This window comes from Danio rerio, chromosome 10, assembly GCF_049306965.1.
Source record: "Danio rerio strain Tuebingen ecotype United States chromosome 10, GRCz12tu, whole genome shotgun sequence".
Lineage (NCBI taxonomy): Eukaryota > Metazoa > Chordata > Actinopteri > Cypriniformes > Danionidae > Danio > Danio rerio.
The window spans coordinates 45,535,911-45,560,329 of NC_133185.1; the positions used below are offsets into that span (position 1 = coordinate 45,535,911).

Sequence of the window (24,419 nt, forward strand, 5' to 3'; positions counted from 1 at the left end):
TCCACCAATTATAGGTTTACACTGATGTATATATTACCATTTTTAATTTTAAAAATGTATAGTTACAAAACTATAATTAAGAACAAATTATTTCTTTAATAGCTGGAAAATATTTGAACCTATCGGTTTACAGTATACTGATGCCTGTTTTACTAAGCCTTATTGGTGATAATGGTCAGGAATGCTGGGCCATTATTTCCTTTTTAGCTTATAAGTGGAGGACAGAAACAAGCCAGACAGTAATGTGTGAATTGTTGAGTGGGCAGTATTTTTAGTAAGTTTTTTTTTTTTTTTTTTTTGCTTTTATTCTTTCCATAATAATAATAATAATTAGAAATGAGTTATTTAAACTATTATGCTTAGAAATGTGTTAGAAAAATACAATCTGCAATTGCCTCTCTGAATATCACACTAACTGTACCCAAAAAATAAAAAATAAAAAAATACTAATACTTCCCTTCTTAGACTTTACAGACCTGAAACTTGCCTACAGCACTTATTCATTGTTGCTCTTAGTTGTGTAAATTGCTTCCTTGTCCTCATTTGTAAGTCGCTTTGGATAAAAGCGTCTGCTAAATGACTAAATGTAAATGTAAATGTAAAAATCTCTCCATTACACAGAAATTGGGGGAAAATATACAGGGGGGCTAATAATTCTGATTAAAACAATCATGTTTAGAAATGTGTTAAAACAAAATCTTATTTCAATTTTAATAGAAATTGGGGGGGGGGCACACAAGGGGGGGCTAATAATTCTGACTTCAACAGTATCTAAGCTTTCATCATTTAAAATAGTTCATGACATTTTTTGGTCACCTGTTTAGAGAAAAAACAGTAATATGAATGTTTTTTCTTTCTTTTCTTTGTGCAAGCTTCGTCACGTGTTCAGAGAGAATTCTTCTAGCAGTGACGGAAATGGCTACGTTATTCCCGAAGGTAAGAATGGGCCAACAATTGTAGAAATTAAAAGTGCCATAGAATGTAAATCTAGATAAACCTTGGCATAGTTGAAAAGCAAGACATCAATGCATGGAAGTGGGATACCGTGAACCTCAAACACCATTGTTTCCTCGTTCTCATGTAAATCCTGTGAGTGTAATATCTAAAAAACAAGGTGGAAAACAGGCCAATTGAACAAAAACAGATTCACACAAGATCATTACTATTGTTCAAGCCCCAGGCAGCATTTGATTAGACAAATTGTTTCCTAATGAGATTCCAAATAAACTGAAATCCAAATACTGAGCTTTTTATTCTAGGGGTTATTCTTATGATTATTATTAGGGTTGGGTACCGAAACTCTGTACCAATATGGCACTTTCACTTAGTACATTTACATGGACACCAGCGCTTTATTTTAAATTGATTAAGACATGATCTGATCAAGAGTCTATCATATAAACAGATATTTTTTTTTATTTTTGATTACCTTAAAGGACCACAGAGACCCGTGTTGTGAAATACGGAGGTTTCTTCTTTCTATTTGGCGTGTGGTCTAAAACTCCATTAAAACAACACTCTTCCACCAGTACTTAATACTCACATCAAATACCTCAGTTTGTCCCGGGGGCATGTATGAAATGTTCCTGAATGAAAGTGGAACTGCCAAACTGCTGGTAAAGTTGAAAAATTAAAAAATTAAACATGGAAATGTGGATAGCCTGGTGATGTAATGACGTTAGTGGATCATGTTAAACGAGATCACACCTTAATCATATTATTGTCTAATTCAGATTAAGGCAAATCATTAGATCAATGATGTCCTTGTAAATGTAGTCACAACCCCCAACTAGCCCATAAAAAAGGTGTTCCCTGATTTTGATGACAGCCTTTCCACAGGTTAGTAGTAAGCTAATGTAATGTTAATAGCATAATGCAAATCTTGCATTCATGCTAACAAACAAGTGATCAAAAGAAATACATTAATTCAATTCAAATACATAAAATATGAATTTATACTTTATTTTTTTTAAATAAAAATCTTTTTAAGAGTCATCCACCATAATTTTGTGGGTCGAAAGTATCGGTTCAGGCACCGTTTTGGCACCGGTACCATTTTAAAACTATCGATTTAGCACAGGTATCCAAATAACCCCAAACGGTACCCAACTCTAGTTATTGATGAGCATTTCTGGATAATTGTTACACCTACCTGAGCCACTTAACTGCTATGTAGATCCAGAAAAAAATTTAACCCAATGCACTTTGTGGCATCTTTATAGTTACACTCAACTTTATTTATTTAATAAAAAAAAAGTTAATTTGGCCTTTCCTAGAGGTAAAGAGTTTAGTTTTGTCATTTGTGAATACATTTAGCCAATCTACGAGTCTGGCATGAGCACTTTAGCTTAGCTTAGCATAGATTATTGAATGGGATAAGACCAGGGGTGTCCAAACTCGGTCATGGAGGGCCGGTGTCCTGCAGATTTTAGCTCCAACTTGCTTCAACACACCAGCAAGGATGTTTCTAAAAAGCCTAAGAGCTTGATTAGCTAGCCCAGATGTGTCTAATTGGGGTTGGAACTAAACTTTGCAGGACACCGGCCCTCCAGGATCGAGTTTAGACATGCCTGGATTAGACCATTAGCATCTCGCAAAAAAAAAAATAATAATAAAGTTTTGATTCATTTTTCTAAAGCTTGACTCTTTTGTAGTTACGTCGTGTGCTAAGACTAACGGAAAATAAAAAGTTGCTATTTTGTTGGCTGATATGGCTAGAAACTTTTCGGATGAGACGTTTAACCGAGGCCCTGTCTCTCTGTGGTCATTAAAAATCCCATGGCAATTCTCATAAAGAGTTAGGGGTGTAACCCCGGTGTCCTAGCCAAATTCCCAATTCTCCATCGGCTCTTATCCATTACAGCCTCCCAATCATCCCCAACCACTGTATTGGCTCTATCACTGTCTCTTCACTCCCACTATAGCTGGTGTGTGGTGAGCGCACTGGCGCTGTTGTCCTGTGGCTGCCGTCGCATCATCCAAGTGGATGCTGCACACTGGTGGTGGTGTGGAGAGACCCGCCCTCATGATTGTGAAGTGCTTTGGGTGTATGGCCATACATGATAAATATGCTATATAAATACACACATTATTAAATTAGAAACTATAATCTCATTCCGCCGTAACCAGCACCTGAAAATAGGCTGACTTTCATCAATGTTAACTGGGGACTATTTTCAGGCAGTGTGTAATATCATTTCACCTGCTGCAGCAATGGCACAGCAGCAAAGTTTTTTGGTAGCGAAGTTGTAATTCTATTTTTGTAAGTCTGTTTTCAAGAAAAGTGAAGTGTTTCTGTAACCCTTTGGATCTGTTTCTGTATTCACATCAAGCACGAAATAGTCAATAAAGCAGTCAACAATGTCTTCCATTACAGAGGCCATCTTCAGAGACCGTTCGTGGGTCTTTGCGTCTCTTGACCTCCAGTGCCAGCCGTCTGCAGGGCGAATGTCAGAAGGCCACACCGCACGACTCCCAGCAGGTTATTCAGTGTGCCTACGACATTGCCAAAGCGGCTAAACAGCTAGTTACTGTGACTACCAAAGACAGTAACTGAGTTACAGTATCTGAACGCCTTTCACCATGTCTACACGTTTATTTGCTATTATATTGTCCAGTATTATTTAGGGCTGGGACCATACATTGATGTTTTGTGATTCATGGATCGAGTCTTAGACTATTGGAATGTATCGTAGTTCTCCTGGAATTGATTCTGCATTTAGTTTTTAACACCAGATGGCGCTCTATGGAGAAGCGTCTGGTGGAGATCCAACCCCACCCACATCCAAGTGTCATGTCAGACGCCACACTGCAGCGTGTAGAAAGATGTCCAATGCTTAGTGGATGCACGTGTGTAAGCGTTTGTTGCTAATTCTGTTTTATATATAAAATGACACATTTTATTGTGTGTTATTAACATCTACACCTCCCCATACCCTAAACCCAACCATCACAGTAAGGGTGCTCATTACATTGTCTGACTTGCCACTTTGATGTAGGAGGAGTTGAATGTCCACCTCAGACTGCAGCGAGCACTACTTGGCTCTGGGCTGGGTTTTTTTTTAACAGCAGACTGCGCTCTATGCTAGTTTTTAAAAGCAGATGGTGCTCCAGGCAAGTTTTTAATGCCAGATGGTGCCCTAGGCTAGTTTTAAACAGCAGATGGCTCTCTAAGCTAGTTTTAACAGCTTACGGCGCTCTAGGCTAGTTTTAAACAGCTTACAGCACCCTAGGCTAGTTTTAAACAGCAGATGGCTCTCTAAGCTAGTTTTAACAGCTTACGGCGCTCTAGGCTAGTTTTAAACAGCTTACAGCACCCTAGGCTAGTTTTAAACAGCAGACGGCTCTCTAAGCTAGTTTTAACAGCTTACGGCGCTCTAGGCTAGTTTTAAACAGCTTACAGCACTCTAGGCTAGTTTTAAACAGCAGATGGCTCTCTAAGCTAGTTTTAACAGCTTACGGCGCTCTAGGCTAGTTTTAAACAGCTTACAGCACCCTAGGCTAGTTTTAAACAGCAGAGGGCTCTCTAAGCTAGTTTTAACAGCTTACGGCGCTCTAGGCTAGTTTCAAACAGCTTACAGCACTCTAGGCTAGTTTTAAACAGCAGACGGCTCTCTAAGCTAGTTTTAACAGCTTATGGTGCTCTAGGCTAGTTTTAAACAGCTTACAGCACTCTAGGCTAGTTTTAAACAGCAGACGGCTCTCTAAGCTAGTTTTAACAGCTTATGGTGCTCTAGGCTAGTTTTAATAGCTTATTGCGCTCTAGGCTAGTTTTAAACAGCAGATGGCGTTCTAAGCTACTTTTAACAGCTTATGGCGCTCTAGGCTAGTTTTAAACAGCTTAAGGTGCTTTAGGCTAGTTTTAACAGCAGATGGCGCTCTAGGCTCGTTTTAAACCACAGATGGCGCTCTAGGCTAGTTTTTAACCGCAGATGGCGCTCTAGGCTCATTTTAAACAGCAGATGGCACTCTAGGCTAGTTTTTAACCGCAGATGTCCCTCTAGGCTAGTTTTTAATGGCAGATGGCACTCTAGGCTCTTTTAAACAGCAGATGGCCCTCTAGGCTAGTTTTTAACAGCAGATGGCACTCTAGGCTAGTTTTTAACAGCAGATGGCACTCTAGGCTCGTTTTAAACAGCAGATGGCGCTCTAGGGTAGTTTTTAACAGCAGACTGCGCTCTAGGCTAGTTTTTAACAGCAGATGGTGCTCTAGACTAGTTTTTAACAGCAGACTGCGCTCTATGCTAGTTTTTAACAGCAGATGTTGCCCTAGGCTAGTTTTATAACAGCAGATGGCGCTCTATGTTAGTTTTTAACAGCAGATGGTGCCCCTAGGCTAGTTTTTAACAGCAGGTGACGCTCTAGCCCTGTTTTTAACAGCAGACAGTGCTCTAGGCTAGTTTTTAATCATACACTATTAGCAAGCATGAAGAACTCTTGAGCTTTCAGCGATGTAATGTACTTCCACCACGCATTTATTGTGTAATTTGCTTGAATGTTTTCATCAAATCATCAACGTTATTAATGATGGTTATGTTTAAGTGGTATGAGCAAGGACTAGCTGTATGTTGCTGTTTATAAAACATACAGCGCCACCTGGTGGCAAAAACCAAGCTCAATTTCAGAATCGATTCAGAATCAATTCTCATTGCATCAATTTATTGTCCCGCCCCAGGTATTATTATTATTATTGATGATCAACACAGCACAGTTTGGTTTGTATTCTTGCAGAAATGACCTTTTTTATATATATTTTATTCGTACACACTAACATAAATTTTGGGACACTGAGTTTCAATTATCAATGACATTATTAATATTATTATTGTTTTGTCCTAGCTTTATGGTGCCGTTTTTAATTGTAAACTAATATTTGTTTTGCTTCCGATGGTGCTAATGAACTCATTTTCGTCTGTATCGCTCATGTTTGTGGATTAACAGAACAAGGCCTTTACTACCTGTGCATTTCCAATACATCACGCCAAGACAAAACCGGAACAAATCGTAAACAGCTATTATTGCTGAAATTCAGCTGGTGTAATAAATGGTTCTTTGTCTTGAAAAGCAGTTCACTCAAAACGTGACCATGATGTAGATGTCAGGACCCACAATGCCTCATTTCTTGTGCAATAAATACCCTTTAGCCTCGCTGCAGAATAATATCTTACCCGTCCTGGTGTGGCCATTGAATTAAGTATTCAGAGTGTATAGTCTTATTATGAAGTGCTTTAGTATGTGAGCTGTTGTGTGTGCGTGCATGTGTGTGTGTGTGTGTGTGTGTGTGTGTGTGTGTGTGTGTGTGTGTGTGTGTGTGTGTGTGTGGAATCAGTAAGATTTATTTTTTATGTTTTAAAAGGTAATTCTGCTCATCAAGGCTGTATTTATTGGATGGAAAATAGTCAAAATTGTTAAATATAATAATATAATCCATTAATAACGGTTTTCTTATTGAACATAGTTTCAAGTTTAGTTTATTCCTGTGATTCAAAGCTGAATTTTCATCATTACTCCAGTCTATACGTCTGTGTCACGTGAGCCTTCACAAATCAGAATGCTGTTTGCTTGTGATCATTTATTATTGGTACAAAAACACTGATTTAAAATAATAATAATAATAATAATTCTAAAATAAAATAGGCGACACAGTGGCTCAGTGGTTAGCAATGTTATCTCACAGCAAGAAGGTCGCTGGTTCAAGTCCTGGCTGGATCAGTTGACATGTCTGTGTTCGTAATGCTGTGGGTTTTATCCGGGTGCTCAGGTTTCTCCCACAGTCCAAACGCACTACGGCCAATTTTATTTATCCAATTCATCTATAGTGTACGAGTGTGTGTGTGTGGGTGGATACTGGGTTGCAGCTGGAAGGGCATCCGCTGTGTAAAACATATGCTGGATAACTTGGCGGTTCATTCCAATGTGGCGACCCCTGAGAAATACGCAACTAAGCCGAAGGTAAATGAATGAATGAACAAATGAAATAAAATAATGATTCCTCCAATTGTCAGCGCTGAAAGTTCTAAACTTCGTAATATTATGGAAACTGCCATACATTTGACTTTTAGGATTCTTTTTAACGTTTAAAAATAATAGCTTTTATTTATGGTCTTTTTTTACATTACCATACAAATATTTAAAAAAAAGTCAATCATTTTATTTACAATTCAAATGCATTAAAATAGTTAAACTAATTAAATGATAGCTTTTATATTCAATCTTTAATATTGTAAATACATTAAAAATACTTAAAAATAGAAGCTTTTATTTACAATCTTTTTTTACGTTGACATTAAAAATGGCTAAAAATAATAATGTTTGTGTACAATCTTTTATTTACGTTACAAAAGCATTAAAATAGTTAAAATAATAAAGTATTAACTTTTGTTTACAATAATTTACATTACAAATGCATTAATGATAATTGGTGTAATAGTTAAATAATAGCTTTTATTTTCAATCTTTTATATTAAAAATATTATTTAAAATAGCTCAAATAATAGCTTTTATTTACGATATTTTTACATTACCATTAAAATAGTTAAATAATAACTTTTGTTTACATTCTTTTATTTACATTACAAAAGCATTAAAATGGTTAAAATAGTTAAGTAATAATATTTTTTACAATATTTACATTACAAATGCAACATGTTTAAATAGATTTTATTTTCAATCTTTTACTTTACAAATACATTTAAAATAAAAGCTTTTATTTAGTCTTTTTTTTTTTACATTAAAAATGCATTTAAATAGTTTAAAATATTGGTTAGTGCATCGACGTATGCACTTCCGTGCTCAAGACATCTTGAGTTTGATTCCTGCCTTGAGGTCCTATCCTGATCCTTTCCCTCTCTCTGCTCCCCACGCTTTCCGGTCAATAATCTCTACAGTAATATCCATTAAAGGTGAAAAACCAGAAAAAAAATTATATATAAAAGCTTTACCCTCTCTGTATTGGCGTGGTTTTCTCTGGGGACTCTAGTTTCCCCCACAGTTCAAAGACATGCTAAAGGTGAATTGAATAAACTAAATTGGCCATAGTGTATGTGTGTGAATGAGTGTGTATGGGGGTTTCCCAGTGCTGGAAGGCAAATTACCTGTTGTAAATGCTGTAAACGGAAGTTCTAAACATTCTACCGGAAGACGCTGGTCGCAATTGCGCCCTCCATGCAGCAGCCAAGAAAAAGGTCTATATTGATGACAAAAATTCAGCTTTGAATCACAGGAATAAATTAGATTAAAAAAAACAATTATTTTCAATTATGTATTTTTAATCGTATAAATAAAGTCTTGGTGAGCTGAATTGCCATGAAACATGAAAAAGGAATCTTGCTGATTCTAATGTTTTGGTTGGTGGTGTACATGCTGACATTTCATGTTTATTTTCACTAGAAATAATTTCTCATTTCCATCAAGTTCAAATGTACGTCCATTTTATATTTCTTTCAGGATGCTTTCTTCAATCCCGTGCGCGTGTGAAAAGTTTTCATTCCTCAGAGTTTATTCATAGACCGCTGCGAAACGAAAGTAATCCGCTATGAATTCACTCCATGTTTTAGGGATGCTCTCGTGTGTCCTAAATGTATGTGTTCATGTGCTGCCTTGTCTGAAATAATACAAATAACGACACATTTGCCTAACGGCCACCAGCTGCTGTGTTAGTGATTCCGGTATTATGTGGTATCGCTCTGTATTATTCAGTACATTGTATTATATTTATATACAAGCTCTATATGTAAGCTGCTAGTTGTCAGTTCTGTATGCAACTAACCTGGTGTGAGTTTGTCCTTCTGTTTCCTGCTCCAGTAGCTGGTGGATGTGCGAACACAAACACACACACGCGCACACACTAACCTGCTCAGTTCAGAAGGTCACGCCGCCTTCATTATGGGATATGCATCATGCAGTTGATGCTGCTTCAATGAAAGTCTTGGTATTAAATATAATAAAATTTAAATGTACTCGAGATGGAACTTGTCATGGATGTTCATTGATTATTTGCATGAAGGTATTGTGCATTAATTCTTCTCTAGCATATGTTTGATTGATTGATTGATTGGTTGGTTGATTGGTTAGTTGGTTGCATTTGTGCAAGGACATATGTTGCACATTTTAGTAATATCCAAAAATACATGGTATGGGTCAAAATTATAGTAAATACTAAAGTAATACCTAGGGCTTGGTGAAACCAAAATTATTATAGAGCACAGTAGTCGGTTACATTTATAATAATTGTCCTAATCTCAGATTGAAAATGATATTGTCTTTACTCAAGGGTCTACATCTAAGGAGGACTAATTAAAAACACTTTAGAACGAGCAAGCTGGGGAGCGGCCATCTAAAAGTGGTAGTCATTTACCTCTATTTAGTATTGAAGACTGACATGACTATGATTGTGAGGGACGCCATCGGCCGGGACGATCTCTCTGAGCACTTGAATGAACAAATCTAATAGTTACGAGAGAAGACAAAAGGTTAAAACATTTATCTAAATTATATATTGATATAATCTTCTTAATATTTTCTAAATGGAGTCAGATGAAATGAAAGATAAATATATTAATATTCTAAACCGCCTCATATTCAAATTGGAGTCAGATAGGAGTTAAATTTAAAGTAAATCAACATTTTTCACTGAAAAGACCGAACAGGCATTGAACTTTCATCCACCAGAGGACACCTCCATTGGACCAACTGGGTGGACCTTACAAACTGTAGAAGCTCTGTCACGAAAACAAAACAAATTCTTGGTATGTGTGAACATACTTGGCTGTAAAGCTCTTTCTGATTCTGAATAACAGGGTGTCCGCGATGTCTTAAAAAGTCTTAAAATGTCTTAAAGTTCATAAACAAAATGTAAGTGCTTAAAGTCTTAAATTTACTTACATGGCTAGTTAGTTGTAGGTCTTAAATCATCTTAAACAGGTCTTAATTTTCCTTTGTCCAAGTATATACCCAGTCACCAATAATCCATCTTAAAACTAAACATGTGTTTTTATTGCGCAGAGATACAAATCACAGCTGTTAGACATGTTTACAGCTAATTCTCTTAATTAAATTAAGCAGAGAACGAAAACTAAAGCATCACATCCCTTTACATGATCTTCTGTAATACAAAAACTGTTTGAAGTAACTGGGCCATTACAAAAAAAATCCTTAGTGTTTAGCCCTGTTTAAGTCTAAAATTTCGTTCATAATGTTCATAAAAGGGTCTCAAAAAGTCTTAAATTTGACAAAGAAAACCCTGGAATAATAATCCACCTCACATTGGACAAGCTACAACTTTAAATGTTTTTAAAACCTTCTGAAATCCCATCATCTTTCTTTAGCTTTTGAGGTTTCTGAATGTTATGGGCTTTGTTTTTAGTGCTCTAGTTGTTTATGCAATGTGTGACTTGTCATTTTAACTAATGTCGATTGTGTTTGGGCCGTTTGTACTATAAAAATAAACTACTAACGTCACTACTACTGTAGTTTGCCATTCGACAGCATAAAGTGCATTTCAATGCTGGCATGATTTATTAACGTTGAGTGCTGTGGGCTCACTGCAAACTGACTGAACAGTCTTTACTTCAGCCGGACAGTTTCAGTTGTTTTCACCTGTTGAGTGTATATGACGGGCCAAATTAAATTAGAAACGAAGCGTCGATCTCTTTGTAAAATAAAATCTCACATTCGTTCATTTGCTGGCTATATTTCATTCATTTATTCTTTGCTATGGCTCTTTTGCTGGACCAGCAGTTTGCGCCGCTGTCTGACACCAAAGAAATCGCCACAAAGACATTTCTAGAGTCAGTTTCTCACCTGCCGCCTTTTTTCGGTAAGTCGCTAAATTTATTACCTCACGTAGGCTATATTCGATATTTTTTACTGGTAAGCCTAAGAAAATGCCTTTAGATTAAGTATGTTTACATTAATTTTAACCAAGGTTTATTAGTAAAGACTTGAAACAGTCTATGACAGCAAATTTCCCTCTTGCTCTAGCATTTTATTAGACTTTTAAAGGATGAATGTTAAAACCGGTGCAATAAACAACAAGGAGGCCATTAAATATTGAGTGGACAGAGCAGATACTGTTCTCCCTGTGTTGATTATTCGTGGATGGCCTTTTCAACGACTTTTTAACCACACGGTGGCGCCAGATTACCATTCAAACATGGTTAGAAATTAACTTGAGACAAAGTACCTGAAGTGTTCCAATATATCCAGCTTTATTATTTTTTTTCACTGGGCTTAAAAAAATGTTGCTTTGGTGAATTCATGTTATTTGTGAGACCATAGCACTGTTAGTGTAACACTGCTTGTTTGACTATCTAAATCAGGGGTGCCCAAACTTTTTCGTACAAAGGGACAAAAACCAAATATGATTGAGAGCCATGAGCCAAAGGTACCAAATTATATTACATTAAAGTTGCCATGGGTAATTTTCTAATTTGTTAGAAAAAATACTTTAAATTGTAATTAACTAATGCAGTATGACATTTAAAATGATAACCTATTGCAATAAAAGTATAAACAATCGCATTTATAGCACAGTGGAGTTCAATGCTGAATTGACCAGTCAAGCAGAATCTGCCCTGGCCTAAATCTGAATTATTTAAACTGTTTAATTGAAACATTTGATTGCAGTTAGCTTTTAACAATAAAACAAACAAAAGGCTACATTAGATTAGAAATGACAATCTCTAAAGCATCCACATAATTCTTCCTCTCTTTTCAGATAGGATGGCGGGCAACCAAAGGTTACTGAACTACCCTGACCCAGTTACTATGACCATTTATGTGAAGCTGCTTTGACACAATCTACATTGTAAAAGCGCTATACAAATAAAGCTGAATTGAATTGAAAGTTACCATGGGCCAACTTTGGCCTGCATGCCCTAGTTTGGGCATCTCTGATCTAAGTGCAGCAAATGTTGATGTCTTCAGTATTAAACACTTCAAGCTCCTTTTTGAGCTCACTTGAACAGTGGCACACACACAGTAGCCAACATTCAAAGTGGATCAACTTTCATAAAAGCTGTCCTAAAACTTTTAAACAACATCAATTCCAACACTTTCGATAAACCGTTTTGATCCACTTCAAATGTTGACTACTATACAGTAAGCCGAAATAATTCTTTGTAATGTAGATACATTTTTATTGACTTCCAATAGTCATAGTTTAATGCTATAGGCACTTGTGCTAACTTCAAACCAACATTCAACATAAGTAATAAATATTCTAGCTTTTTTGATGATAATAACTCAGAATTATTTACTCCAGTGGTGGGTCACTGGATGTTTTAACAACGAAACTGTGAATTTGGCCTTAACTCACATAATCTTTGATTGTGTAAAACAAGTTCAAATGCATTGTTGCTACAAGGTATCGGAAAATAACAGATTTCAGATGAACAGCTCAAACAAAAAGTTCTTTCAACCCGGTCTCTCTCTACTGTGGTTTAGTGTGGATTTAGTAGAAAATTTGATGATTACATTTGTTTAATCATTTTTTTTATATCTTTTTTCAGTTTGTATTGATTTGATCATTTGAAGTAATTTGGATTTGCAAACTACATGTCATGCTCTCCATATTGACAGGAACTGGGTGTTATAATGTTTCATAGCACATTTCATGTTATTCAGATTGCCTTGGTTCCAAGGTCTTTGCTCCAATTAAGTCGGACATTAATGGAAACATCACTGTAAGTATATTACTTTATTGTGTATCGTTTTCTTTTTTACTTGTTTTTAATTACAGTTTCCACATTTAGATGTACAGTGTATGGTATAGAGCTTTCCCAACACAATCTCACGGCAATTTGTAACTTTTTGCTTTAGTGGCTAATTCGTATGAATTCGTATAATCTAATTCGTACAATTTAGTACGATTTGCTCATGCCCCAATAAGGGTTGGGGTTAGGGGTGGGGTTAGGGGCCACGCCTCCTTTTTAAAATCGTACAAATTTGTACGAACGTAAAATACTTACGTTTTCTCGTGAGATCAGGCTGGCTCTCCACATAAAGACCAGTATAGCAGAAAATGTAGAGAACAAAAAGCCATAAATACAAAAAATGACATTAAAGAAATATAGTATCAAAAATAATAATTTAAATATAAATTATTAAATATAGTATCAAACTAGCACAATAGCAAACCACAATGTGTATACAATCAAAACAAAATTAGATAACACAGATTTGTTGCCTTTTAATTGCCATACTGTGGCATCCAATCTACTCCTTTTCTCCCTTAACCAGGGGTGTTAAACTCAGGTCCTGAAGGGCCACTCTGCACTGTTTAGTTTCAACCCGCTTCAACGCACTTTCAGACAAGCCTGATTGACTCAATTAGTTTGATCAGGGTTGGAACCATACCTGCCAATATTTGTCTCTGAAAATCCGGGAGATCGAGGGTGGGTTGTGATGTTTTGGTGTGGGAAGTGAGGTGTCTGAATAACACAGCCCAGAACCGGGTAAGTAACTGTACTATGCACTGGGTTTCAGGTGGCCGCTGCGATCGAATACTATACCAAAGTCGGCAACCCGGGACTGTTACAGACTTACAGCAAAAATTACAGGTGTTTTGGAGAAATAACAAAGCGGGAGGGTGAACAAAATAGGAAATAACAAAACTAAACTGTGCAGAGCTGCAGCCCTCCAGGAACTGAGTTTGACACCTGTAGTTAAGGACATAGGTCTCAAATTCAATTCCTGGACGCCGCAGCTCTGCACAGTTTTGCTCAGATCCTAATCAAAGCCAGCTGATTCCATTAATCAAGGTGTTCAAGACTATTTTGAACACCTCAATTATTTGGATCAGCTGTGTTTGATTCGGGTCAGTGCCAAACTGTACAGAGCTGCAGCCCTCTAGGAACTGGATTTGACACCTGTGCCCTAAACTACAGAACAGGGGTGGCCAACCCTGTTCCTGGAGAGCATCCTTCCTGCAGATTTCAGCTGCTACCCATATCAAACACACCTGAACCAATTAATTATTACCTGAACACCACGTGGTAATTACAGGCAGGTGTGTTTGATAGGAGTTGCAACTGAAACCTGCATGAAGATGGCTCTCCAGGAACAAGGTTGGCCACCACTGCTATAGACCATTTCAATGCCGGTGAATATTTCCTGTTTTGTTATCAAACTATTTCATAACTGTAACAAGAGTTGATTGAATCATAAATTAATGTTAAAACAGCTATCATAACTTATGAACATGTGGCTATTTTTGAATTCTCTGAAGTTATAGAAATTAAAAATGTAAAACAGGAAATGCGTTAGAACCATTGTGTTTGTTTACATACCTTAAAAATGGTCTATATAATTGTGAGGATGGTACATTTAGCACCATAAGTGTTCAAATTTATCATATATTGTACTTCATTTTATTATTGTGCATGGCTTTCAACTAAACTTTAATATGTGAATAAATCTCTGAAAACGTGTTCTGAATTTCTTTCACTCCCATAAGAAAATAAAGGCCGTCTATGACTCTGATCCGGTGAAGTACGAGACTCTTCAGCAGATACTGATCATTGAGAAAAGCAGCTATGGCTCAGAGTGGCCTAAAGTTGGAGCCACACTGGCGCTTATGTGGTTAAAGAGGTAATTTATTCACATTCTCACATGTCCTGATTTTTGTTTCATCTGTTATTTTGTTTATTAGGTGGCACGGTGGTTAGCACTGTCACCTTACAACAAGAAGATGCTGCTTCAAGTCCCGGCTGGGTCAGTTGGCGTTTCTTTGTGGAGTTTGCATGTTCTCCCCGTGTTGACGTGGGTTTCCCCTGGGTCCTCTGGTTTCTCCTACAGTCCTAACACATGCGCTGTATATGAATTGAATAAGCTAAAAAGCGTAATAAAAGCGTAAAACATATGCTGGATAAGTCGGCGATTCATTCCGCTGTGGTGATCTTTTCTGAAAAGTAATGTCAGTGTGTTCGGCAAAGAAATAGGATTCAATTACTCTCAGAAATAAAGGTGCACAAGATGTCACTGAGCCGGTACCTTTTCTAAAGGTACATTCTTATTACTTTCAGGTCCACTTTTGTACCATAAAGGTACATATACCTAAGAAGTACAATTGTGTACTCCAGAGTACCTTAAAAGTAGACAAGTATACCCTACAGCAGGAGTGCCAAACTTTTTCTTATAAAGGGACAAAAACCAAACTTGATGGAGACTTTTGGGCTGAAGGTAAATCTAGTTGCCATTTGTAATTTCCTAATTTATTTAATAATATTTCAAAATAACTAGAAAACATTGCTTTATATGAACTAATATAGTATATACAGTTGAAGTCAAAATGATTAGCCCCCCTTTGAATTTTTTTCACAGTTTTTAATTTTTTAAGAATAACATTTTTAGGTCAAAATTATTAGCCCTTAAGCTAGATTTTTTTCGATAGTCTACAGAACAAACCATCATTATACAATAACTTGTCTAATTACCCTAACCTGCCTAGTTAACCTGATTAACCTAGTTAAGCCTTTAAAATGTCACTTTAAACTGTATGTAAGTGTCTTGAAAAACATCTAGTCAAATATTATTTATTTACGGTCATCATGTCAAAGATAAAATGAATCAGTTATTAGAAATGAGTTGTTAAAACTATTATGTTTAGAAATGTGTCGGAAAATCCTTCTCTGTGTTAAACAGAAATTGGGGTGAAAATAAACAGGGGGGCTAATAATTCTGACTTCAACTGTGTATTAACATTTAATAATGAACGTATTACAGTAAAAGCAATTTCATTTATAACAGAATGGAGTTATGCTACTTTATGCCTTCATTTGCTCGTCGATGTCTTCTGCATAGTATTCTATCCGTCGAGTAACTATTTAAATTTTAAAACATCAGATTTATTAACAACATTTCATTGAAACATTTAATTCAATTAGCTTTTTTGTAGCTCAACAATAAAACAAACAACCAAAACTCTTTATGTCAAAAGGGATTGTGGACCAAATGAAAGCTTAAAATGGGCTAACTTTGGCCTATGGGTCCTACTTTGGGCATCTCTGCCCTACTGGAACAAAAATGTTCCCTTAAGGTACCAGTGTGCACCTGTATGGTACAAAAGTGTAGGCTACTTTTTGAAAAGGTACAGACCCAGTGATAGCTTTTGTACCTTTATTTCTGAAAGTGTTCAAACTGTGTGCTTATGGGTGTTTGATATCTCAGTCTCTTGTTCTTTGATCTCATTTTATTTACTTTTGTAATTTTTTTACAAAAGTTTTAAAAGTATGAGTTTATTCAATAAGTTTATAAAATAAGTTTATTAAATAAGTTTATTAAAAATAAACACTGGCACACCTTTGGATAAATCTAGACTTAGTATTTGAACAGAGATAAAGATTCTGAAGAAAAGTTTAGATAAAAATAGTTCTATTCACATCTTTTAAAATTATTATGATTATTTTTTTTATTATTAAATATAAGGTAACAGAGGAACTGTTTGGTTAAGCCCTTTAATAAAAAGCAGTTAACAAAAATTATCGTGTGGGAAAATATATAAACATTCAGGGTCACGTGCGCCGCGTCCAAACCAAACGCAGTCAGAGTCAACGTGCGCGCGGCCAAGACTGCGTAGCTAGAAAAAACACAAGCCAATCGAATTCAAAACGCACGCCGCGCAGATTCAAACTTTCAAATCAAACAAGTGTGATAGTAACGGTATTTGTCTAACGGCCAGGATGTACAGTGAATTATTAGGAGCGATATCTAATCGCGTGAGTGTTGTTGTAACCTGCTTCATTACAAAACATTCATCTTATACATTAGCGGAGAGATGTTTTAACAGTTTACCGTGTTCTCCTCAGAGGCCTGCGCTTCATTCAGATTTTACTGCAGAGTCTTGCCGATGGAGAGAGAGATGAGGACAATCCCAATCTCATTCGCGTCAACATCACCAAAGCTTATGATCAAGCACTGAAGAGATACCACGGCTGGATAGTCCAGAAAGTTTTCAAGGTGGGTGTTTTGTTAATATTTATGTCGGCTGTGACAACAATATGGACATGCCATTGCTATGGTATGAGGCTTGGCAAAGTATTGAGGTAAAGTTGGTTAACGTTACAGATTTATACTTGCTCCTTAATAGTGTAAGTTAGGAAAAGTATTGTTTGCAAATTCTCAGTAGGGAAATCACATAAGAGCCAATGACTTTCAAAGTATACATTGTTCAAAACTACAACTATTAGCACTATTTAACAACATTAGTCATATTTAGACGGTAATATTCAAAGTAGCGTGTTAAACAATATAGGGAGTGTATTAAGTTGTCACTACAAAAATGAACAAAATTGCGACTATAAAACCAACTTTACCTCAAAGTATTAAAGTAAAGTTGGTTTTATATTTTCCATAATAATAATACAAGTTCAGAAAAGCATTGTTTGCAAATTCTAAATGGGGAAATCATATTAGCAGCCAATGAATATCAAAGTTTAGATAAAACATTGTTTACAGTCAATTAAATGTTGCTAATGTTCTTATAAAGTCATATTTATTTGTGATTTTAGAGTGTATATTCTAAATAGCATAGTAAACACTGTAGGGAGCGTGACATAAGTTGTCACTGTTCAAAAATGAACAAATGTGTTCAAATAAAACCAACTTTACCTCAAAGTATTGTAGTAAAATTGGTTTTATATGCGCACATTTCGACCTGCTCCTTCAATATATAAGTTCAGAAAAGCATTGTTTGCAAATTATAAATAGGGAAATCACATTAGAAGCCAATGACTATCAAAGTATACATTGTTCACAGTCAATTAAACAGAGCTAATGATTTTAAGTCCTATTTATACAGTTAAAGTCAAAGTATCGTGGTAAACAATATAATGAGCGTGTTAAGTTGTCACTGTTCAAAAATGAACAAATGTGCAAATATAAAACCAACTTTACCTAAATTAAAGTATTAGGGTAAAGATGTTTTTATATATACGCACATTCTATGCTTGCTCCTTAATAATATAAGTACAAAAAGTTATGCTTGTGAATTCTAAATAGCCAATAATGACTAATAAAAAACAACTTTGTTCACAGTCAATTAGCACTAAATGCAGTTTTGAAGTCATATTTACATGGGATTTCAGGCGAAATATTTAAAGTAGCATGGTAAACAATGTCACAAGTTGTCACTGTTCAAAAATGAACAAATGTGTTAATATAAAACCAACTTCACCTCAATCTGCAAAGTTTTGTGAAGGAAATGGTCTTGACTTTTGGCTTTGTTGTGATGGTTGAGGTGTGGTTTTTATGAGGGTTTGACATGCAGCATTTGTTTGGTTCTGCTGTAGGCTGCATTATTTGCTGCACCGTGCCGGTCAGATTTTCTTAAAGCTTTGTCCAAGGATCAAGAAGTTGCAGAGGAGGATTGCTTGGCGAAAGTTCGCCAGTTCTTGATAAACTTCACCGCAACTGTAGATGCTATTTATGAAATGTATTCCACAATGAATGCTGAACTGGACTACTTGGTTTGAAACTCTAACAGATGTCAGTTTAGATGTAGAGTTATGTTTGTTTGTACAGTAGCTATGTTTCCAGCCGCCTATTTTTAATGCTCATTTTTGAATGTCGTTTTGACAAAAATGCTTAATTGAAATGCCAAAATGTGCAATAAAAATAAACTTTATCTGATGATAAAAAATGCAAATGGAAACACATTTAATGAATAAATTTCAGCATGTACATTAAAAAAAGTATGTGATTTTGTTTAAACTAACTATGTGATGATAAAAATGGGCTTGATGGGAGTGTATTAATGGACCAACCAGCAAAGTGAGAACAATGTAAAACATCTGATTGTTTTAGTCATTCTAAAATCCCTCCTTTGTTAAAGTGGTTCAGTATTATTATCTCTCAGAACTTAAGTCTTGAGCGTCTCACCTCCAAAAGCCATTGCCCATTTAGTGCATTTCTTCTTCTGAGGCAAATGTAATTTATTATTTTACAAAAATGCTCACAGCGTCTTCTTCTACCGCAACAAACTCTCTTTTCGTTTTTGATCTTTGGCGTCAGGTTTTCAGAAAGTGATGATTTTGTTTTCTTTGACTCATTGGATGGAAACTGTGCTTCATCCGCAAATGTTTTATGCAATATTTCAGTGTTGCACATAAGTCTAATTCGCATCTTTGGATGGAAACAAAGCTAGTGAGATGTGTATGGAATACACATTGGAGAGGGCCTCTGTCCATTTTATTGATGAGGATATTTTTGATTTTGTTTTATGATGACTCGTATAAATGTGGTGTTATTTTTTAAAGTATTTAGTGTCGTTGATAACTTGGATTATGTTTCTTGAAGTGATGATGATGTCTTATGTTTTATTGTTCAAGGAAAACAACTTGTTGTGCTATTTGTGTTACGCATCTGGGGTTAATTCTTCGTACCCTGCTTAAACAATCTAAGATTTGGCAGATCTTGAATCTTTAAATCTTGATAACTAATCTCTGTCTAATTTGCTTCATCAACCAAGTTTGTGAATGATGAATCTGAAGATCGAAGTGTGTGTTGTGAAGTACAGATCAATCAATCCTCAAAATCATGATCAGCAATTGATAATAAAGGAGAACACTTACATTTTCTGGTTTTATTTTGTGATTTGTTTGAATCAACACTGTAAAAAATTATGTTGAGGCTTGTAATTTTCATTAAAAATTGATGTTGTCATTAAAATAAGCATATTTTCTTTAAAAATAGATATTCTGGATTCATTATAAAATATTGAGAAGAATTTGCTAATAAAATCAAGAGATGAATTTGACTAATGTTTTAAGCAAACCAGTGCAATTATTAAGCCTAATTTCAGAAAACAATTAAGCTAATAAAATTGAGGAAAGATGGCTTCACCTTTATTTTAAGAAAATTTACTCAATTATGCAGATTTGATTGAAGTGTTTGCATTTGAATATCAGCAACGACAGTGATCAGACGGTAATTTGCTTAAATGATAAAAGCACATTCCACTAACAATATTAAAATCATCATATATCACTGAAAAAAACCTAGTAACTTTCACATGACTCTTTTAGAGTTTTTTGCTAAAAAAAATAAATTTGAGTAAATGGTGGTGGATTTGCATAAATTATAAACGCACATTCCACTAATATTAAATTTATCATCTATCACTCATATCATCAACATTGCGTGCAATAGTGTTACCACTATTGTTTGAAGTAAATAGCACATAAGTTTTTTTTTGCAGTGACATTCTATTAACTTCTTAATGTAATGCATTTTAGACACAAGCAGAAATAATGCTGTTTATCAAATTTTGATAGAGTTGGCCAGACATGTTTGGGTGAGCTACTGTGTCTTTGGGCGCGGTGGCTATGATGGTATATATCATAACCCCAGAATAAGTTTGTCAACCATAATATGTTTATTCTCTGTATACTGGGATTCTGCCTTTATTGAGAATTTGAGCTTGCGATACCAGGCCACAACACAGAGAGCTTAAGAAAGAGTCTTTAACAATGCATTTAAGGTCAGTCTCCATAACAGGAAATTCTTGTTTTTGATTGGCTAAGTAAGGCACAGTCTTCAATCTTGTGGTTTCAGACTTTTACAGACGTGCAGACACTGTCGGTCACAGTAATAAAAATCAGACATATTTCTGCGCCAATGCAATGCATAGATGTTTAGCACCTATAATAAAGCCTGTTAGTGGCTCCAGCAGCAGTGACCATAATGTGGCTGGTTTTGCTTCACTAACAGCTCTCGTTTCAGAAAACACTCTATTTCCCCCAAAACATGCTGCTGGAGGAAGTGAAATATTTGAAATACACCACACCCGTCAATGTTAAATACAACCAATGTGAGTTTAAATACCATTTTTGTGACATTTATTGCTATACTACTGATGGCAGCACCAGATAGTTCACCTTGATAGTCAAACTTGTGCAAACCAACAACATTAGTCACTCAGTAGCCTATTAATAATGTTAAAAAGGTTTAATATGTATTCATTATAGATTAAAAGCCTTTACCATTTCGTTGGGAGTGCAGTGGCTGGTATTTAAATGTTCAAGTCATGTCGCGTCATGTTTGGTGCAGACAAAAAAATTGCTTGTTTCTGGAATCTTGTCATGTATCATGTTGTTAGGACAAGGTGTTACTCTTACAGTGCCATATTCATTTCTCTGCCCATTTTACATAGTGTGTAATATGTTGTATTCATCATTTATTCATAATGTGAATGCAGTCACCTCAGAACTCAGTGATTGGAGTTTATCATTTAAAAATTAGAAATACAGTACTTCTGTCACAAAAACACATGGCTTTATGAAAGCTTTAAAATAAAAGCCAACACCTTTAAACAGCATGCCATGGAAGAGCCAGGATAAAATTTAAAATCACGCTATTCATCTGACAGAAGGAAAAGTCTTATGGGGTAGTTTTCATTTTTGTGTGAACTATTCCTTTAATACTGAATAGAATCATTCTCAAATATGGCTGGACTAAGAGTATTACGGGACATGTTTCTGTTTCCACTGTCATAAGTTTCATGTCAGTAAGACATTTGTCCTGTCATGGTTAAAGCACTGAAGACAAAACACTATAAACATAAACACTTAGTAGTTAGATAATAGTTTGTTTTATTTGTACTGTTTTTACAATGACAGCACCTGGAGAAAATGTAGGAAAAATAAATATATCACAAACTGACTGAATCCATACCCTGAAAACTGCTCAGCTGGTGTTTCTGTCAGCTTTTTCTTCTATAACTGGCGAGAACTGGGCCTGTGATATACTAAAATGAAATGTTCTTAGAATGTTCTTTTGTTGCTTTCACAGGAGTAGGTCAACATCACAAGTGATGAAATAAGCTATGTGTGATTTAAATTGAGTATTAAAAACTACAAATATAAATCAAATATTACTTCTATATTAATGACAGCATTAAAAGTAATTATAATTAAAGTTCTGTAAAAATATTGATCAGAGAGGATGCCGGCTGAAATATTTTTAGAGTTAAGATGAGTTTAGCTGTCTTTTTAAACCAGGGGTAAAATATAGCATAAACCAGAGGATTCATACCCGAGTTAGAATACACAAGCCATACTAAAACATTTATAGCTGTGGAAGAGTTTACAGTTAGAGAACAGATATAGTATGGAATATAGCAAAGCAGATACACAGTCACAATGATTCCTAAAGTCAGAGCAGCTTTACTCTCAGATTTCCTCTTCACTGAACCCTCCGTTACACATTTACCACCCTTCATCAGAGAGTTTATAACCTTCACTTGCTGATGAACAACATAGAAAATCCTCAAATAAAACATCATGATCAGAGTGCAAGGAAAAATAAAAGACACAAACAGATCAATGACTATCCAACTAAATGTTATCATGACTAAACATTGTCCATAACACACATCTGTTCTCTGTGAAGTGTCAAAATCTTGATTATTAACATTTACAAGGGCAGTGAAATAAGCTGAAAAGCAAACACAGCTCAGACAGATACTCAGACAAAATATTTTAGCGATGGTTGTTTTCTGTGTGTACAGTAGAGGGTGACACACAGCCACATAACGATCAACTGCAATTAAAACTAAATTGCCAAGAGATGCTGAGAGAAGCAATGCAACAAAAAATAAATAGAGCACACAGAAAGTGTCTCCAAAATACCAACACGTCTCAATCAGTCTGATGGCTTCTACAGGCATGGCGATACCAATAAACAGATCATTTACAGCCAGAGAGAGAATAATCATGTTGGTTGGAGTGTGAAGCTTCTTGAAGTGAGAGATGGAGATGATCACCAGCAGGTTCAGAAACACAGTCCATGCTGACAGCAATGACACAAACAAATGTATGATGATATATCCATGACTGGAGTGTTGTTCCTTGACACATGATGAGTTGATGTTAGGAAAGCAGTATTGAGTCTCCTGATCCTCTGTCTCGTAGGCCATGAGTGAGTCTCCTCCTGTTAGGAGTTTGTTCTGCTCTCCTTTCTGTCCTTTCATTTATACAGTGTCTGGATCAGACTGAACAACCCATTTACCGCCCACAGTGATGTAATCTATCAAAAAAAAAAAATAAAAAATAAAATTCCAAATTCTGTTCCAGGGGTTTCTGCTGCAAGTGAAGTTCTGCTCAAAACTGCATTTAGGGTGTACTACTCACATTATATACAATTGCCTTGAACTGGGCCAAAGCACGCTTGTCTTCCCTCACGTCTACCCTGACGGCCTGCACTTACATTGCATTTACACCTGAGCACGTTTACGTCATCGATGATGCGCTGTTTAGTAAGAAGCGCTCTCGCTCGGCACAGTGGAGATTAAAGTTGGGCCGATAGGCGATGCCATCGAACATTGCTGATGACCAATAGACAACACGATGCTCAGCTGGCATTGCCGATCCTCCACCCCACCCACGTCGCAAACCTGCTCAGTGTTTCCAACTTTGCCACTAGATTTAGCGACTTTTCAGACCCCCCCCTAATACCCCCCCCCCCCCCCCCCCAGCATTAAGTTTTCAAAAAAAGCGCCTAGCGACAAATCTAGCGCTTTTTTTTGTGTGTTACTGGAGATTTTTATAGACTGTCATTTGTCCATACTGTACCGTCCCCACTCTTCGAGCTACAGGTGATGCCGCCGGCCCCTCCCCCACCTCAAAGCACACAGGCGACCCAGTCCTCGTACAGCAGTCTCTTCCACCTGCTTCCTGACGGCAGATCACCCCTCTACAACCAAGGGCAAATGATTTAGCAGCAGCAGTGTGAAGGTATCTCTCTTATTCAGTCAAACTGATCTGCTTCTCCTTTATTTTAACCATTTAATTTGACCATTTATTCTTTTCTTGTTCACAATCACAGATATTTTAAGTGAGAGTTTCAGAACTTGTCCGTGTTTATTGTGTCTGTTAGATTACTGCACATTCGCTACACATCTTTAGTGATATACTGTATTCAAATAGCAATAAATTTAGTTAAATTGACATGCTTACATAAAGCGTAGTGCAAATATAAATACCCCTTTATTGACTATAGGCTGTTAAACAAACAGAAATCGTAGATCGTGATGACGTCAGTAATATGCAAATTAACGTATGATGTAATCAAGCGACTTTTAGCGACTTTTCGGGCTGAGCTTAGCACCTTTTCGTTAAAAATAGTTGGCAACAGTGAAACAGCTCATGAAAAATACACACTGAATACGCACATCACGTGACCACACACACACACACAAACAGTCGTGTGCTTGTCTGAGCAGTGGAGGTCTGACAGTTTATCAAGGATGTACCGTTGGATTGCGTCTCACTATAGTTGTTAAGCGTGATATTTAATTCATCTCGTCTCTATCTAACGACTTTACGCTCTTTTGAATCTATCAGGTAACGTGTAACAGCATCGGTACACTGCTTCAGTCTTTCACTTTTACACTTGTAGTAATTTTAGTGAAAACCTCAGATACT

The 24,419-nt window shown here is 36.1% G+C and overlaps 3 protein-coding genes across 14 annotated transcripts in view; 2 read left to right on the forward strand and 1 right to left on the reverse strand.

Annotated features, from left to right (window-relative positions):
- git2b (G protein-coupled receptor kinase interacting ArfGAP 2b) overlaps positions 1-7,126 on the forward strand; it is a 33,485-nt gene extending 26,359 nt beyond the window's left edge. For 2 of the 12 annotated variants that reach the window (XR_012385945.1, XR_012385946.1), the window contains 4 exons: positions 873-936; positions 3,377-4,291; positions 4,648-4,977; positions 5,068-6,161. Coding sequence is in view for 2 of the 12 variants with exons in the window: in NM_001080188.2 (NP_001073657.2) it covers positions 873-936; positions 3,377-3,556 (244 nt within the window). In the remaining 10 variants the exon portion in view is untranslated. Of the gene's footprint in view, positions 1-872; positions 2,142-2,536; positions 2,617-3,376 lie in introns of those variants that run through there. The other 10 variants (XR_012385943.1, XR_012385947.1, XR_012385944.1 and 7 more) reach the window with 6 other exon arrangements.
- A 3,340-nt stretch (positions 7,127-10,466) lies between these two features.
- gltpb (glycolipid transfer protein b) lies at positions 10,467-19,569 on the forward strand. The gene is made up of 5 exons (XM_692094.7): positions 10,467-10,816; positions 12,625-12,683; positions 14,456-14,589; positions 16,806-16,956; positions 18,288-19,569. Exons 1-5 carry the CDS (start codon positions 10,714-10,716, stop codon positions 18,468-18,470), a joined length of 630 nt encoding a protein of 209 aa, XP_697186.3. The 5' UTR covers positions 10,467-10,713; the 3' UTR covers positions 18,471-19,569.
- Positions 19,570-21,907: 2,338 nt separating this feature from the next.
- On the reverse strand, positions 21,908-22,966 carry LOC141376334 (trace amine-associated receptor 13c-like). Its single transcript, XM_073914569.1, has one exon. The coding sequence runs from the start codon at positions 22,964-22,966 to the stop codon at positions 21,908-21,910; it is 1,059 nt and encodes a 352-aa protein (XP_073770670.1).
- Positions 22,967-24,419: the final 1,453 nt, after the last annotated feature.

Coding starts and splice junctions, on each gene's coding strand:
- gltpb (XM_692094.7), top strand. CDS start 10,714: ATGGCTCTTTTGCTGGACCAGCAGTTTGCGCCGCTGTCTGACACCAAA. Junction 12,684..14,455: donor ACATTAATGGAAACATCACT/GTAAGTATATTA, acceptor CACTCCCATAAG/AAAATAAAGGCCGTCTATGA. Junction 16,957..18,287: donor TAGTCCAGAAAGTTTTCAAG/GTGGGTGTTTTG, acceptor GTTCTGCTGTAG/GCTGCATTATTTGCTGCACC.
- LOC141376334 (XM_073914569.1), bottom strand. CDS start 22,966: ATGAAAGGACAGAAAGGAGAGCAGAACAAACTCCTAACAGGAGGAGAC.